This window comes from Mchenga conophoros, linkage group LG19 (assembly GCF_057382185.1).
Source record: "Mchenga conophoros isolate Kocher_MC1m ecotype Shallow Benthic linkage group LG19, M_conophoros_male_GT1.1, whole genome shotgun sequence".
NCBI classification, from domain to species: domain Eukaryota; kingdom Metazoa; phylum Chordata; class Actinopteri; order Cichliformes; family Cichlidae; genus Mchenga; species Mchenga conophoros.
In genome coordinates, this window is record NC_140544.1 from 31,525,821 (window position 1) to 31,538,521 (window position 12,701).

Consider the following 12,701-nt stretch of genomic DNA (forward strand, 5'->3'; position numbering starts at 1 on the left):
GAGTTATCGTGGCCATTAGCCGCCTGATTTCAAGTATTTATCTGGGCTCCTCTCGGAGGTTCTGTCTCCATCAGCGCTGGCTTTGCTTTTGTCACCACTGTGACCCCACCGCAGAGGACACATGGTGTGTCGTTGCTGACGGGGCCGCTGCAGCTGGATTACATATTCACCCTGATGGAGCCATGTTGGATCTCAGTGGTGGTCCACTCAGAGTCCTCCATCCATCAGACGCAGGCCATTTTGTGTCACGTTCTGACATATTTGCTGACATGTTTCATTTGGGAACAGATGTTACTGCGAAGGAGCTGCAGATGGAAATCTCTGCTTTGTAAATTCAGTTATTAGACTGTTGTGAGTAATTGTTTTTGCAAACTGCTTACAAGACAATTATTTGCTCCAAAAGTGGGAAAATTTCAGCAGAAGCAATAAAAGAAGGGTGTGAAGATGTGCATGATATGAAATTCTTAAAGAACAAGACTGATTAAGCCGGGTGTGTGCCAGCGTGGCAAGTTAAACATTTCCTGGTTTGAAGTTCTGTTTCCTTTAGCTGATTCATTTTAGTGGAAATGTGATATCATCTCAGGTTCTGCTCTGAGAAAACAAGATGTGACCTTGGGTTTTGGGATTTCTCGATGATTCAGACCAATAATTTAACATGTGTTTTGTCAGATTCATCACAGTCTGAAAATGACTAGTAAAGAGTTGCTTTTTAGAACAACTGTTAGGGAATGAATTGGAATATGTGCTGGATTTAAAGCACTACTAATACAAAGCATTTTTATTTTTAAAGGGACTGACGATTTAAGCATCAGTTGTTTTCTCCCACCAAAGTGCACCTGTTCTTTTCCAAATTGGCCGAGATTGTCTGTTAGGACGGCGATAAAGATAAATGGCTATAACTGCGGGTCTGTCTCTCCCCTCTGCTCTCCTACACACTGGCCCTTCTCTTCGTCTCCATCTCCCCGGCTGTGGTCAGAGTGCCAGCTGATGAAGACGGAACGGCCCAAGCCCAACACATTCATCATCCGCTGCCTGCAGTGGACCACTGTCATCGAGCGTACCTTCCACGTGGAGACCCCCGAGGAGAGGCAAGTGAGACGCAGACCCCTCGCTGCTCACAGAGCACTTGAGCTCGAATCATCCGCATGCTAAGATTTGGCCCAGAATGCTACAAAGTAGTTTAAGAGCTTAGTTTTTCTAACATGCAGAAGCGTAAACCAACATACATATTTAATCATCATTATACACCTTCACCCTGTGCACTGGCTCTTGGCAGAGGTCACACTTGAAATTGCCTTCCTGTTGATAAGAAGACAATTACATGATTGGGCTGCTGGGGTTGCTTGGTGGCAAACGGACTGCTGTAATCTCTGCTGCTTGTGTCTACCTCAGGGAAGAATGGACCAAAGCCATCCAGGCAGTGGCTGAAGGCCTACAGAAACAAGAGGAGGAGATGATGGACTCCTCCCCAGACCCCATGGACATGGAGGTCTACCTGACCAAACCCAGACTCAAAGTGGTACTAGCTCATTTACACTCAATGTATCTTTGTTCGGTTATGTCCTCACAAATGTCTCTCACTCGTTCTTAACTAGTGAGATTGCTCCTCGCTGTTAGTACAGCTTTTTTTTTTTTTTGTCCCCTCCTCATTTGACAGTTACTCCTCCTTCACCCTCCCCAGCTTATTTGTACTTGCACAGCTTCTTTCCCAACATCAGTTGTGGGTGGCTTGGCACCAGATAGCATGCCCACTAGGTTTCACACATGCCCCCCTCCCCCCACATGTGTCATGACTTAAAGGTCCAATGTCACTGGATTAGATGTCCCCCGCACAACCATTTTCAACATTCTCTCCAGAGCTGGGGGTCAAAGGTTAACTGAGACACAACCACGTATATAGGTCAAACCATTAGAGGAGTGGAAATTGCTCTGTGGGTGAGATGGTGGCTTAAATGCTTCAGCGTTGTTGTCAGTGGGATTGCGTGTCCTGTTTAGAGTCTGAGTTCGTTAATGCTCCTGTTTGTAACCAGATGCTGTATTCTCCCCCATTGCCTTGCAGACTATGCACGACTTTGAATACCTCAAACTCCTGGGAAAAGGCACTTTTGGCAAAGTTATTCTGGTAAAGGAGAAGGCCACAGGACGCTACTATGCCATGAAGATCCTAAAGAAGGAGGTGATCGTAGCAAAAGTGAGTGGCTGCCAATGAGCAAGTGAAGGGGTGAAAATGCACTGGGAGTCTGGGGGAAACCAATGCCTGATACCTAAATAGTGATTGAGAGAGTTGCACAAATGCTGTCTTTTTTTTTTTTCTTCTTTCTTGTCTCCAGGATGAAGTGGCGCACACACTCACAGAGAACAGAGTCCTCCAGAATTCAAAGCATCCGTTCTTGACAGTAAGGAGCTCCTCCATATACCCAAACCTTATTTTAACTCGCACAGATCCTCAGACCTCTTCAGTCTAACCCAGAAGCATCCATTCAGAAAAAAGAGGCAGTTTTTGTCAGGAATGTTTTGAAGTGCTGTGCTTACAAAGGCTAGAGTTGAGTGGGGTTTTTTTTTTTAATCAGTTAACCCTTGCTTTGAGGTGGGTTGTAATGATAAGCTCGTACCAAATTTTAGATCTAAGTGGTGGGTGAAGGCAACACATCGTCTGTGCTGTGGTTTTCCTCCTCTTCTTTCGAAATGTTCGAAAATGTAGCTAAAGCCGCAACATGTATTGTGATATTTCATGTTACCATTAGCTGTTTAAATGCCAGCTTCCGCTTGACTTGGTTTGAAACATGAAGTTCTGCTTTGAGGTTTTTGTTTTTTGATCTGCAGGGACTGAAATACTCCTTCCAAACACATGACCGCCTGTGCTTTGTCATGGAGTATGCAAACGGTGGTGAGGTAAACTAGTTTAATCATCGCTAAATGTGCATCTGTAAATACTTTGGATGTTGAGTGTGTTCATTTCTCACTTCCTTCTTGACTGAAAAACACTCTTATTTGTCCTCTGCGTCCCTGTCAATCTCTCCCACATCCCCTCAGCTTTTCTTCCATCTTTCAAGAGACCGGGTGTTTTCAGAGGAGCGTGCGCGGTTCTACGGCGCAGAGATAGTGTCTGCTTTGGACTACCTGCATGCTGAAAGAAACGTGGTTTATCGGGATCTCAAGGTAGGCGGGGAAATGTGTCCTCACTTCCTATCATCCTAGTAGTCAGCCTCCCTTTCTCCACCCTCCTCCCCTTCACTTTCTTTCTCCCTCCCCGTGGCAGGATATAAATAGGATCTGTCTCCATCTAGAGCAGTGGCCAGGCCTTATTGATCTGCCTCCCCCAGATCAAACTCCAGACCTCACTGCAGCTGGATGGAAGTCCGGCCTGTACATTGCTGCAGCCAGACAGAAATAACTACCACGGCCCCTTTGAACAGATCACCACCAACCAGTCATTATAGTACACACAAAGTTCTCAGTGGGTGATATCACCGCTCTGTGTGTGAGATTGACGTCATTCTTTGTGTTAGCTGTTTTCTTTAATGGAGGGGGAAAAAGCCACACATCTTCTCAGAATGAAGAAGTTTGAGATTTCCAACTGCTTCTTGTTTTGCATTTGAGTTTAAAAGCTAAAGAGAAGTGTGCGAGGGAAGATGACATCGGAGATGGATGCTGCAAATTGATAAGGCATGTTTGAGTTTAAGAAGGCTTTGGGGAGGTTATCAGTTGCAGTGGGCTTCTGAAGCCCTAATACTTCCAGCTGATAAAACTATACCAGCCAGGTCAGCATAGCACTCCCTACCTCCCCCCCTCCCTTTCCTCCCTCTCTCCCTTGGGTTTATGAGCCAGGCTCCCAGCCTGCTAGGGTTCTCCTGAAAATGCCAGGGTAGCAGGATTGGAGGATGTGCTGACTCTGGCCGGGCGCTGCTGGCCACGTGTGAGCTACAGCTGCCAGGTGACTTTAACTGAGGGAGAGAGACAGCGAGGGGAGGGTGAGGACATGCTGATATTAAAAGGCCATGTAACCTCAAGTCATGACACTGCATAGTGCATGTTTTTCAGTCAGGTTTACCTGTGTATGTGTATCACCAGGTACCTTTCCATATTCACGCTTTTTATGAGCATTTTCACAATATTTATGTATCGAACTGAGAAAAGAACATTTAAAATGTAGAGATCAATTTTTTTTTTTTTTGCTTTCCCTCACACGTGGTTGACCTGGAAAAACTTTCTTGTAAGCCATCAGTTACCATCACATGTCACCACAAAGCACAAATGACTAAGAAGTGGGGAGGAAGAAGGCCGTGAATGTTGCAATTGGTAATTTACTTCCACGTGAGATGCCTTATTTGGATGACACGCAGTTACTTCCAGCCTAAGATGTTTAATGACTAAATAGTTTTCAGTTAATTAATTACAGACACCAGTTGATGTTTTATTTTTCCACAAATTCCTGTAAAAGACTTGTTTCTGATAGATAAATATATGTTTGATCATTTAATAATTTATATCAACATCACGTTTTTGGGATGTTTAACCAAAGAAGTAATTTTTCTCAGCTGGAAAATCTTATGCTGGACAAAGACGGACACATAAAGATCACAGATTTCGGCCTGTGTAAGGAGGGGATCAAAGATGGCGCCACTATGAAAACCTTCTGTGGGACTCCAGAGTACCTTGCACCTGAGGTAAAAACACAACAGTGGTTCAGCCTGCAGGTGACTTTAAGTGACCTTAGTGTGTGCAGAAAAGCCCACTTTCTGTAGTTCTCTATAGTTCAGTGACAAATTAAAGGAAGCTGAAGCAATAATTTGGTGTCAGGCCACTTTAGAGCTGCAAACAGCTTTGAAATCTGGTGTGTGTTGGATGGTGGTGAACACATCATCTAATGGTGTTCACTTGGGTTGACATTTGGTGACTAATTTACTCGTCCAGCTGTTCTTTCACTAACTGAAAGAACAGGAAGGAATCTGCATTTCTTGGTTTTCTTTGGTCTTTTATTCAAGTTTCTGTTTTAATTTTAAATATGTGTGTATATTGGTGATATTTTTCAGATGTGCTGAGCCAAGAGCTCTCTACCTTGCTTTAAAATAAATAAAAACAAAATGATTGTATTTGATTGAACTGAATAAGATGAGCTGGAGCCCAGGATTGAATGCTAGTCGTGGTGCATGTGACATTTGTAGAGAAAGGAATGGTGTGTGGTGTTGAACATTAGTAGAAGAAAAGGGCTGTTATCCTGAAATGCCTTTCTAATCTCCAGTTAAGGTTGTGTTAATGAGTATGCCGTGTGCTCAGGGTAGGGCAGCCTGCTCTCATGTTATATGGCAAGGGGTGTGGCTACCCTTGTTGCGTGCAGGTATGACAAGTGTTGGAGTGGGTTGTGTAACACGAGAATTCATTGTGAATGTTTGTGGTGGTTGGGTGGGTTGGTGTCACTAAGTACGTGTGTTTGCATGAGCCCCTTGCCTGCTGCCATTAAGGGGAAGAGGGGAAAAAAAGTTTTCCAGGAGAAGGCGTCCATGTTGACACAGTTGCTGTATCGTTGTTTTTAGTCTGCATTTGGAATTTTCTGGTTGGGGGAGGAGGAAGGGTAAGTGGCTGGCAGCGTTTCAGGAAACGTGAGCTTCCGCACTCTGAAAAGAGAAGAAAGACAGACAGACAGACCACATTGGCTACAGCTGTTGTGTGGCACCAAGGGAGCCACAGCCCCCGATGCTGCCTGGGGTGCCTCACCTGACCTGGGCTGACTCAGAGCTGGTGTGAGGACACTATTACAGAGTGCTTCAGGGCGCCTCTCGGGAACGTGTACCTGTGCTGCTTGTCGAATCAGATGGAACTCCCATCTAATCATCAGCACCAGGTAAAAGTCTGAGCTTTAAGTGCGTTTTCCATACATTACTTCTGCCCGTTCCAAGCTCAACCTAACCCACTTCGCTCCACCACCGAGTTGCATAGCCCATGACAGCTCCAACCTCGGCAACCAAGAGCAGAGAGACATCAGGGGGCGTTGCCATGGCGACGGGGTCGCTGGCAAGCGTCTCTGCGGAGTGCGGGCCAGGCAGTGTTACAGGTTGTTCTGCAGTAAACAATGACCTTGTTGTGTGTGCTGCACAGGAATGCTGTAACGTCTGGGAATATTCCACCCAGAGCAGGGGGTGGGGGTGGAGGACAGACCCGATCTGCAAAAGCCTGATCGGTTTCTCTCTTCAGTGAGGAGTAGGAAAGTCTCATTCAGTCACTTTTTATTAAGTAATAGAAAACTATTATTGGGATTTGGCTTTTAGGGAACTGCTACAAAGAAAAATGTAAACAGATTTAATCTAGCCACTGACACTGATCTGGAGTCACCACTTTAAAAAATTAATGGCTTTGAGCAGAAAAAGTGCAGTATACAGAGCAGAGCTCCAAAGCAGCAGCAGTGTGTGCGCTTTTTATCCTCTCTCTCCTCACTATCTCTGCTCCTTTGGGGAAGTGTAACAGTATTAGTTTGGGGCTGGGGTGCAGGCAGGCAAACAGTCCTGGTTACGTATATGAGGGATGAGCTTGGCTCCTGCGCTCCTGGCAGCTTCACAGCTGTGGTGCTCTTCTACATATATGGGGCAGCTGCAGGCCCAGCTGTCGCACGGTGTGAATCACACGACAGCAGCGCTGGAAATAGAGACGGCCCAGTAATCCTAGCCCCGCACCGGCTTCACGTTACTGCCCCTGTCCTCATAGCCGTCCTCTTCGATGATCGCCGCTCACCGCAGCACCCGGCTGTTTGCCCACAGACACGTGCACTCGGCTTGCGCGTGCACATACAAAGTAGTTTTGTTCCTTTTACGGACACATGCGTCCATCTGTTTTCCAGGACCCTCTGTGTCCAACACGGTTGCGTCCATATCCAATTCTATTAATCCACTCATCTTTTTACTTAAGATTCTATTCTTGGGTGGGAATTACCTAGCATCACACTGCTGAAGGTTTAAGAGAACAGACTGTTCTCCTTGTCTCGATTTCACCTTCAACATCCGCCTGGTGAGGTAGAATCCAGTACATGTCCCCGGAGACCTTGGAACAACTCCGCTCAGCAGCACATTAGTCATGCAACAGGTTTTGCTGTTCACTAAGCACAACACTGGAGGAGTTTGTCTCATTAAGAACTGTCAAGGAAGTCACTTTATGGAAAGACTAATACTAAATATTTCTCTTTCTGAGACTCTGGCTGCGTTCATTGAAGTGGTTTGTTTGTAAGACCCTTGTCTGTTTGGTGCCACACATAAGCGACCCACACCTCTGCTGCTTGCTGATCTGTATGTGTGGAAGGCCCTGTGGTGATTAAATATGCAGGGCTCTGGGGGAAACTCTATCCTTGCTCCTAATGTGAGATGTGAGTCAGTGTTGGCTGGGGCTGCCTCAGAAGCCCAGACCAGGGGGAAAAGCAGGTGATTTTTGTTGGGTGGGAGTGAGTTGGTGTACGGGGGCAGCCCAGTTACTTACAGTAATTGTATTTGATGCCTAACCCAGTTATGGTTGATTAGTTGTGTAAGGACTACTTCTAAGATAATAGCACATCATAAATCTGCGACAGGAAGTTAAAATGACTCGAACATCCGAAAAATGAAATAAAATCTTGCTCACCTTTCTCCCCAACACAGGTGTTGGAAGACAATGACTATGGCCGTGCTGTGGACTGGTGGGGTCTGGGTGTGGTGATGTACGAGATGATGTGTGGCAGACTGCCTTTCTACAACCAAGACCACGAGAAGCTATTTGAGCAAATCCTCATGGAAGACATCCGCTTCCCCCGGACCCTCGGCCTCGAAGCACGCTCCCTGCTCTCTGGTCTTCTGAAGAAAGACCCAAAGCAAAGGTGACAACCTTTCTATTTAGAGTTTGTGCAAGGAAATGTGCGTTCCTACTATGATATAAAATGGTTGGAATTATCTACATAATTAATGTTGTCATCATGCGTCTGGGTTTGATCTGTTTGTACTTGTTTGCAGGTTAGGTGGAGGACCTGATGACGCCAAGGAAATCATGCAGCACAAGTTCTTTGCCAGCATTGAATGGCAAGATGTTTATGAGAAGAAGGTGTGTTTCTGTAAAGCTTCCTCTGACTGTCGTCTCTGTAAGAACACCAAACTTGGTCAGCTATTGCTATCTCGAAAGTCAATAAAGTGACGCCACCCATTTAGGCATGACATGGATTGTCATCAGACTGGCAAATGGTACCAAACTGATTGAAGGCTCTAATGTACTGATTCTTTTGTGTGTCTTCTCCTCCACAACAGCTGGTCCCACCATTTAAGCCCCAAGTTACATCGGAGACGGACACGAGATATTTCGATGAGGAGTTCACAGCACAAACCATCACGATTACGCCACCGGGACAAGGTAGCGTTAAACACGCACACTCTGGGCACCCATACAGAGTTTTCTACTGTGAAATATGATTAAATCAAATCTGTTCATTTACTGTGCAATTGTGTGACCTTGCATTTGAGCCTGACCACCTCGTTTGACTTTGGTACCAATTATGACTTTTAAATTGATAAAGATGAAAGCAGATATCTGGTTCCTTCACCTGTTTAAAAAGGTTATACTTGTATTTTTTTTTGAAGAGTTGGAAGTCATTCACCCACAGAGGTTTTTCCCTAGAGTCTTGTACTCTATCCATGTGCTAATGCTTCATTTAGTGGAGGAGGGCTCATAAATGTGAGTGCAGAAACCTTCCTGCAGGCATAACTAGCTCCCTTGAGAGCAGCCTGCCCTCTCCTGGAGAGTCGGGGCCATTAAAACACAGCGTTGTGCCTCATGAAATTCTCAGATGCACTTCTGACAGCTAGTATATTGATGGCAATGGAGTGATTATGGGTTCCTAGCTATGATACTGGAAAAATGAAATGCATACATTTTATTTATTGAAACATAAACAAGAAATGAAGGTGAGAAATGTGCATATACCATATAGTGCCATAGGACAAAAGGTGTGGTATACTCTGGATAGGTTGACTCGCTGTCAGTTTTATTCATACCTATGGACCCTAGAATTATTCAACCCATGCGTGTTTTTGCACGAGAGGGCCCATGCAAACTCCACACAGAGAGGGCCCAGCCTGTTGGTGGATTTAAATCCAGGACCTTCTCGCTGTGAGACAACAGCTAACCACTGGTCCATTCTGCTGTCCTTACTAAAAAATGACGTTTGAATATCTGTAGAAAATGTTTCTCAGAGCTGGTATAATTTACACGCCTCCATTACCCTGACATGGACAGGCAGTTATTTAAAAAAAATGGATGTATTGTATTGTTAGATATTGAAAGTACTAGTTGGTAAGCTTTCATGTATATATATTTTCTCCTGAAAAAAAGTGACCATTTATTTCTCCCTTCATTCACAGATGACAGCATGGAGTCCTTTGACAGTGAACGGAGACCCCACTTTCCCCAATTCTCCTACTCTGCCAGTGGGACGGCCTAAACGACTTTCAACCATTCCTCCGGTCCGACCATCTCGCTTCTCCCCACCTGACTGCACTCTCAGAAGACCGGGGGCACAAACCCTCGTCCTCCCAACAATCGTCTGCAGAAGCTGTCTTTGGATGCAACAGTCGCCATCTCCAAATTACTTTTTCCAGGAAGAAGGAAATCCGAGACGACATACCTGTGTGGCCTTTGAAGACTGACCACGGAGATAACACTACTGTTCATTTCCTGGTTGTTTATTACTATACTGAGCAGGAAACCATACACCGTAATGAATGGGGAGATGTAGCTATGCACAACTTGCGCTACTGCTGTAAATCAGATTTTTTTTTTTTTTTTTAAACACAATTTGATGTCACCATAACCATGTCAGTTAGAAAATGGGCATACTGTGGACCAAATACATCATGTGGGAAGAGAGTATTGTTTGAGTGGGTGATCAATCCATGTTTTAGTCCATTCAGACTTTTTTTTTGCTTCATAAGTGAATGTACCATATTAAATAAAGTTAATATCCTTGCATACTTGTGTGTAACACATGGCTAATTCTCCTAAGACTGAAATGCCATCATGTGGAAAAGATCTTTAACACTTTCCTACTGCTGAAAAACCAACTCTTGTCAGTGTGTTGTACTGTCACGCCACATCATGGTAAGTCTGGTGAACGGATTGTGAAAAGCAGTCTGATGCGAGGAAAGGCAAATGTGCAAAGAATGCAGCGCGATTAATCATTAAGGCACAAACTGGCCTGCAGTGAATCCTTTTTTTTTTCTTCTTATTTTGGTAGCTGTTTGCACACCAGAGTCATTGAGGAGACCCCCGGTTACCTGTTCAGGGTAATAAATAGCCTCTGCAGCCTCCTCCTGAAGTAAGTGCTTATAGTTCCTGATGCCTTTTTATCTCCACGCTGTGCCACAAACATCACCTGGTTTCCCTCTGGTGAGGGTCGCTTGGCTTCGACCCTCCTCAGAGTCTCTGATCCTCTCCTCTGGGTTTTTCCTTCATGTACAGTACACTACTGGGTGTTTTCCCCACCCAGTGCATTCGCTGCAGCCTCAGTGAGGTCACTTTAACATAATACACGTCTTTTAGGAATACTTTGCAAACAAACAGGGCTTCAGGGGATCCGTCATCTTTGATTCGCCCCTTTCGGGGTCTTATATCCCTTCACAAGCTTCTGAGTTATTTATGAGACCAGCATTGATTATAATAAGTTGTACTGTGCCAATGACATGCACTTTTTCTGCCCCCAAATGATTACGTTTGGACTCTTACTTGTACTTTAAGGTCGGAAAAGAATAAATTTGCTTCTTTTTATAATATGGATTCAAATGTTTGTGAATGCAAATAAAACCAGATTTGCTTGTCTGGTTTTTGTTTTTCTTCCTTTTTAAAGAAGGCTCAGGCTTCTTTTAAAAGCATGCTCAGTTTCCGAAAGCACCTCAGTATATTTAAGATGACAGATAATCTTTTTTTTTTTTTCCTTCAAAGTGCATAATACATTATTGAATGTAATGGTTTTTATGTTTTCTCTTCAATCGTTTGCAGACCTTTTGTTCGGTTTTTGAATCTTACTTTTTCCTATGCACGCGCCCTTTGCTGTCACCTTCTGAAAATAGGGAAATTCATTTTGTACTTTTGTTTTTAATTTCAATTTCTTTTTCTTTTTCTTTTTTTGTACCTGCCCTCCTGTATTCCTGAGACTGAGGACACCAGCTTTAGTAAACAATAATATAAACTTTGTACACTGTTTTTACTTGTCTCTTTCAAATTGATGAAATAAAAGGTCTTAACAATAGCTTTGTGGACTTTTATTTTGAAAGGGATTTCAGGCAAAGACAGTTAAAAAGCTCAGAACCCAGCGAGATGACTATACAGTATTATTAGACCAGATAAATAGTACTGTGTTGCGTTGGCAATATTTATTTTTGTTGCTTAGTGGAAAAAATAAAGTTGGACACCTTCCCAACTCTAATACTTGTTTGGGGTTCAGATTTTTCTTATTTCAAGCAGATCTTGGTTGCAGTTACTGTGGTTTTTTTCTTCTTCTTCAAAAAATTAACTAGCAAATTCTGAAAGTCCATATAAATGATAACTTTCCTGTATCATTAACACCAAGTGTATCATGTTTTATACATGGGTTTTTGAGATGTTTGCATTATTTTTTTTCTCTTGAAAAATCTGAATAAATCCCACAATATATTTTTAAAATGATAAATTGCACAAATACCAAATGTCGCAAAAATGGTAAAAAGAATATCAAAATCAATTTCTCTTTTTTACGTGCTCAATAAACACAGTTTTGAAAGATTTGAATTTTCTGGGATTATTATTTCATGGTTCAGGCTTTACAGGGTTAAACTATAGTTTGACTCTTTAAAGTCATAATCCGACTTATCTGCAAACGTCTTGAGCCACCCTTTGTTTACATTTCTCCTTTCAAAGAGCCACACTGTCTTAATTTTTAAAGCAGTCCTGAGCAATAATTCTCTGGACTTTCTGAAAGTCTTTCAAAGTTTTTCTGGCTGCCTTTTTGCTCATTTTCAATTCAGTTTAGTTATTTAACACTCACCTATGAATCATTCAAGCTTAAAAAAAGCAAAAAATAAAAAGATGGACCAGTGCTCTGTTTAGACATAACAGGCAATTTATCAAAGACCCAAGATAGCACAGTTTGACAGGCATAAAATTGTATTTGTGTACCAAGAAGGTAATTTCCAAAGAGAACTTGGCATATTTGGGCATGGTGTGCAGTGTGTTCTTAAAATACAGCGGCTTGCAAAAGTATTGGGCCCCCTTGAACTTTTCCACATTTTGTCACATTACAGCCACAAACATGAATCAGTTTTATTGGAATTCCAGGTGAAAGCTCAGTCAGATTAGCTGGGCAGTGTTTGTGAACAGCAGTTTTCACATCTTGCCACAGATACTCGATTGGATTTAGATCTGGACTTTGACTGGGCCAGTCTAACACATGGATATGTTTGGTTTTAAACCGTCCCATTGTTGCCCTGGCTTTATGTTTAGGGTCGTTGTCCTGCTGGAAGCTGAACCTCCGCCCCAGTCTCAAGTCTTTTGCAGACTCCAAGAGGTTTTCTTCCAAGACTGCCCTGTATTTGGCTCCATCCATCTTCCCATCAACTCTGACCAGCTTCCCTGTCCCTGCTGAAGAGAAGCCCCCCCAGAGCATGATGCTGCCACCACCATATCTGACAGTGGGGATGGTTCAGAGTGATGTGCAGTGTTAGTTT

General features: G+C 43.6%; 1 protein-coding gene across 4 annotated transcripts in view; it reads left to right on the forward strand.

The window, feature by feature from the left end:
• Positions 1-11,248, forward strand: part of akt1 (AKT serine/threonine kinase 1) — a 33,373-nt gene extending 22,125 nt beyond the window's left edge. For all 4 annotated transcript variants that reach the window (XM_085256302.1, XM_085256299.1, XM_085256301.1 and 1 more), the window contains exons 4-14: positions 977-1,088; positions 1,393-1,519; positions 2,060-2,191; positions 2,331-2,396; positions 2,824-2,892; positions 3,034-3,159; positions 4,539-4,667; positions 7,620-7,834; positions 7,968-8,055; positions 8,256-8,358; positions 9,366-11,248. In XM_085256302.1, the coding sequence (XP_085112428.1) occupies positions 977-1,088; positions 1,393-1,519; positions 2,060-2,191; positions 2,331-2,396; positions 2,824-2,892; positions 3,034-3,159; positions 4,539-4,667; positions 7,620-7,834; positions 7,968-8,055; positions 8,256-8,358; positions 9,366-9,445 (1,247 nt within the window). In that variant the 3' untranslated portion in view covers positions 9,446-11,248. The remainder of the gene's footprint in view (positions 1-976; positions 1,089-1,392; positions 1,520-2,059; positions 2,192-2,330; positions 2,397-2,823; positions 2,893-3,033; positions 3,160-4,538; positions 4,668-7,619; positions 7,835-7,967; positions 8,056-8,255; positions 8,359-9,365) is intronic.
• The last annotated feature ends 1,453 nt before the right edge of the window (positions 11,249-12,701 follow it).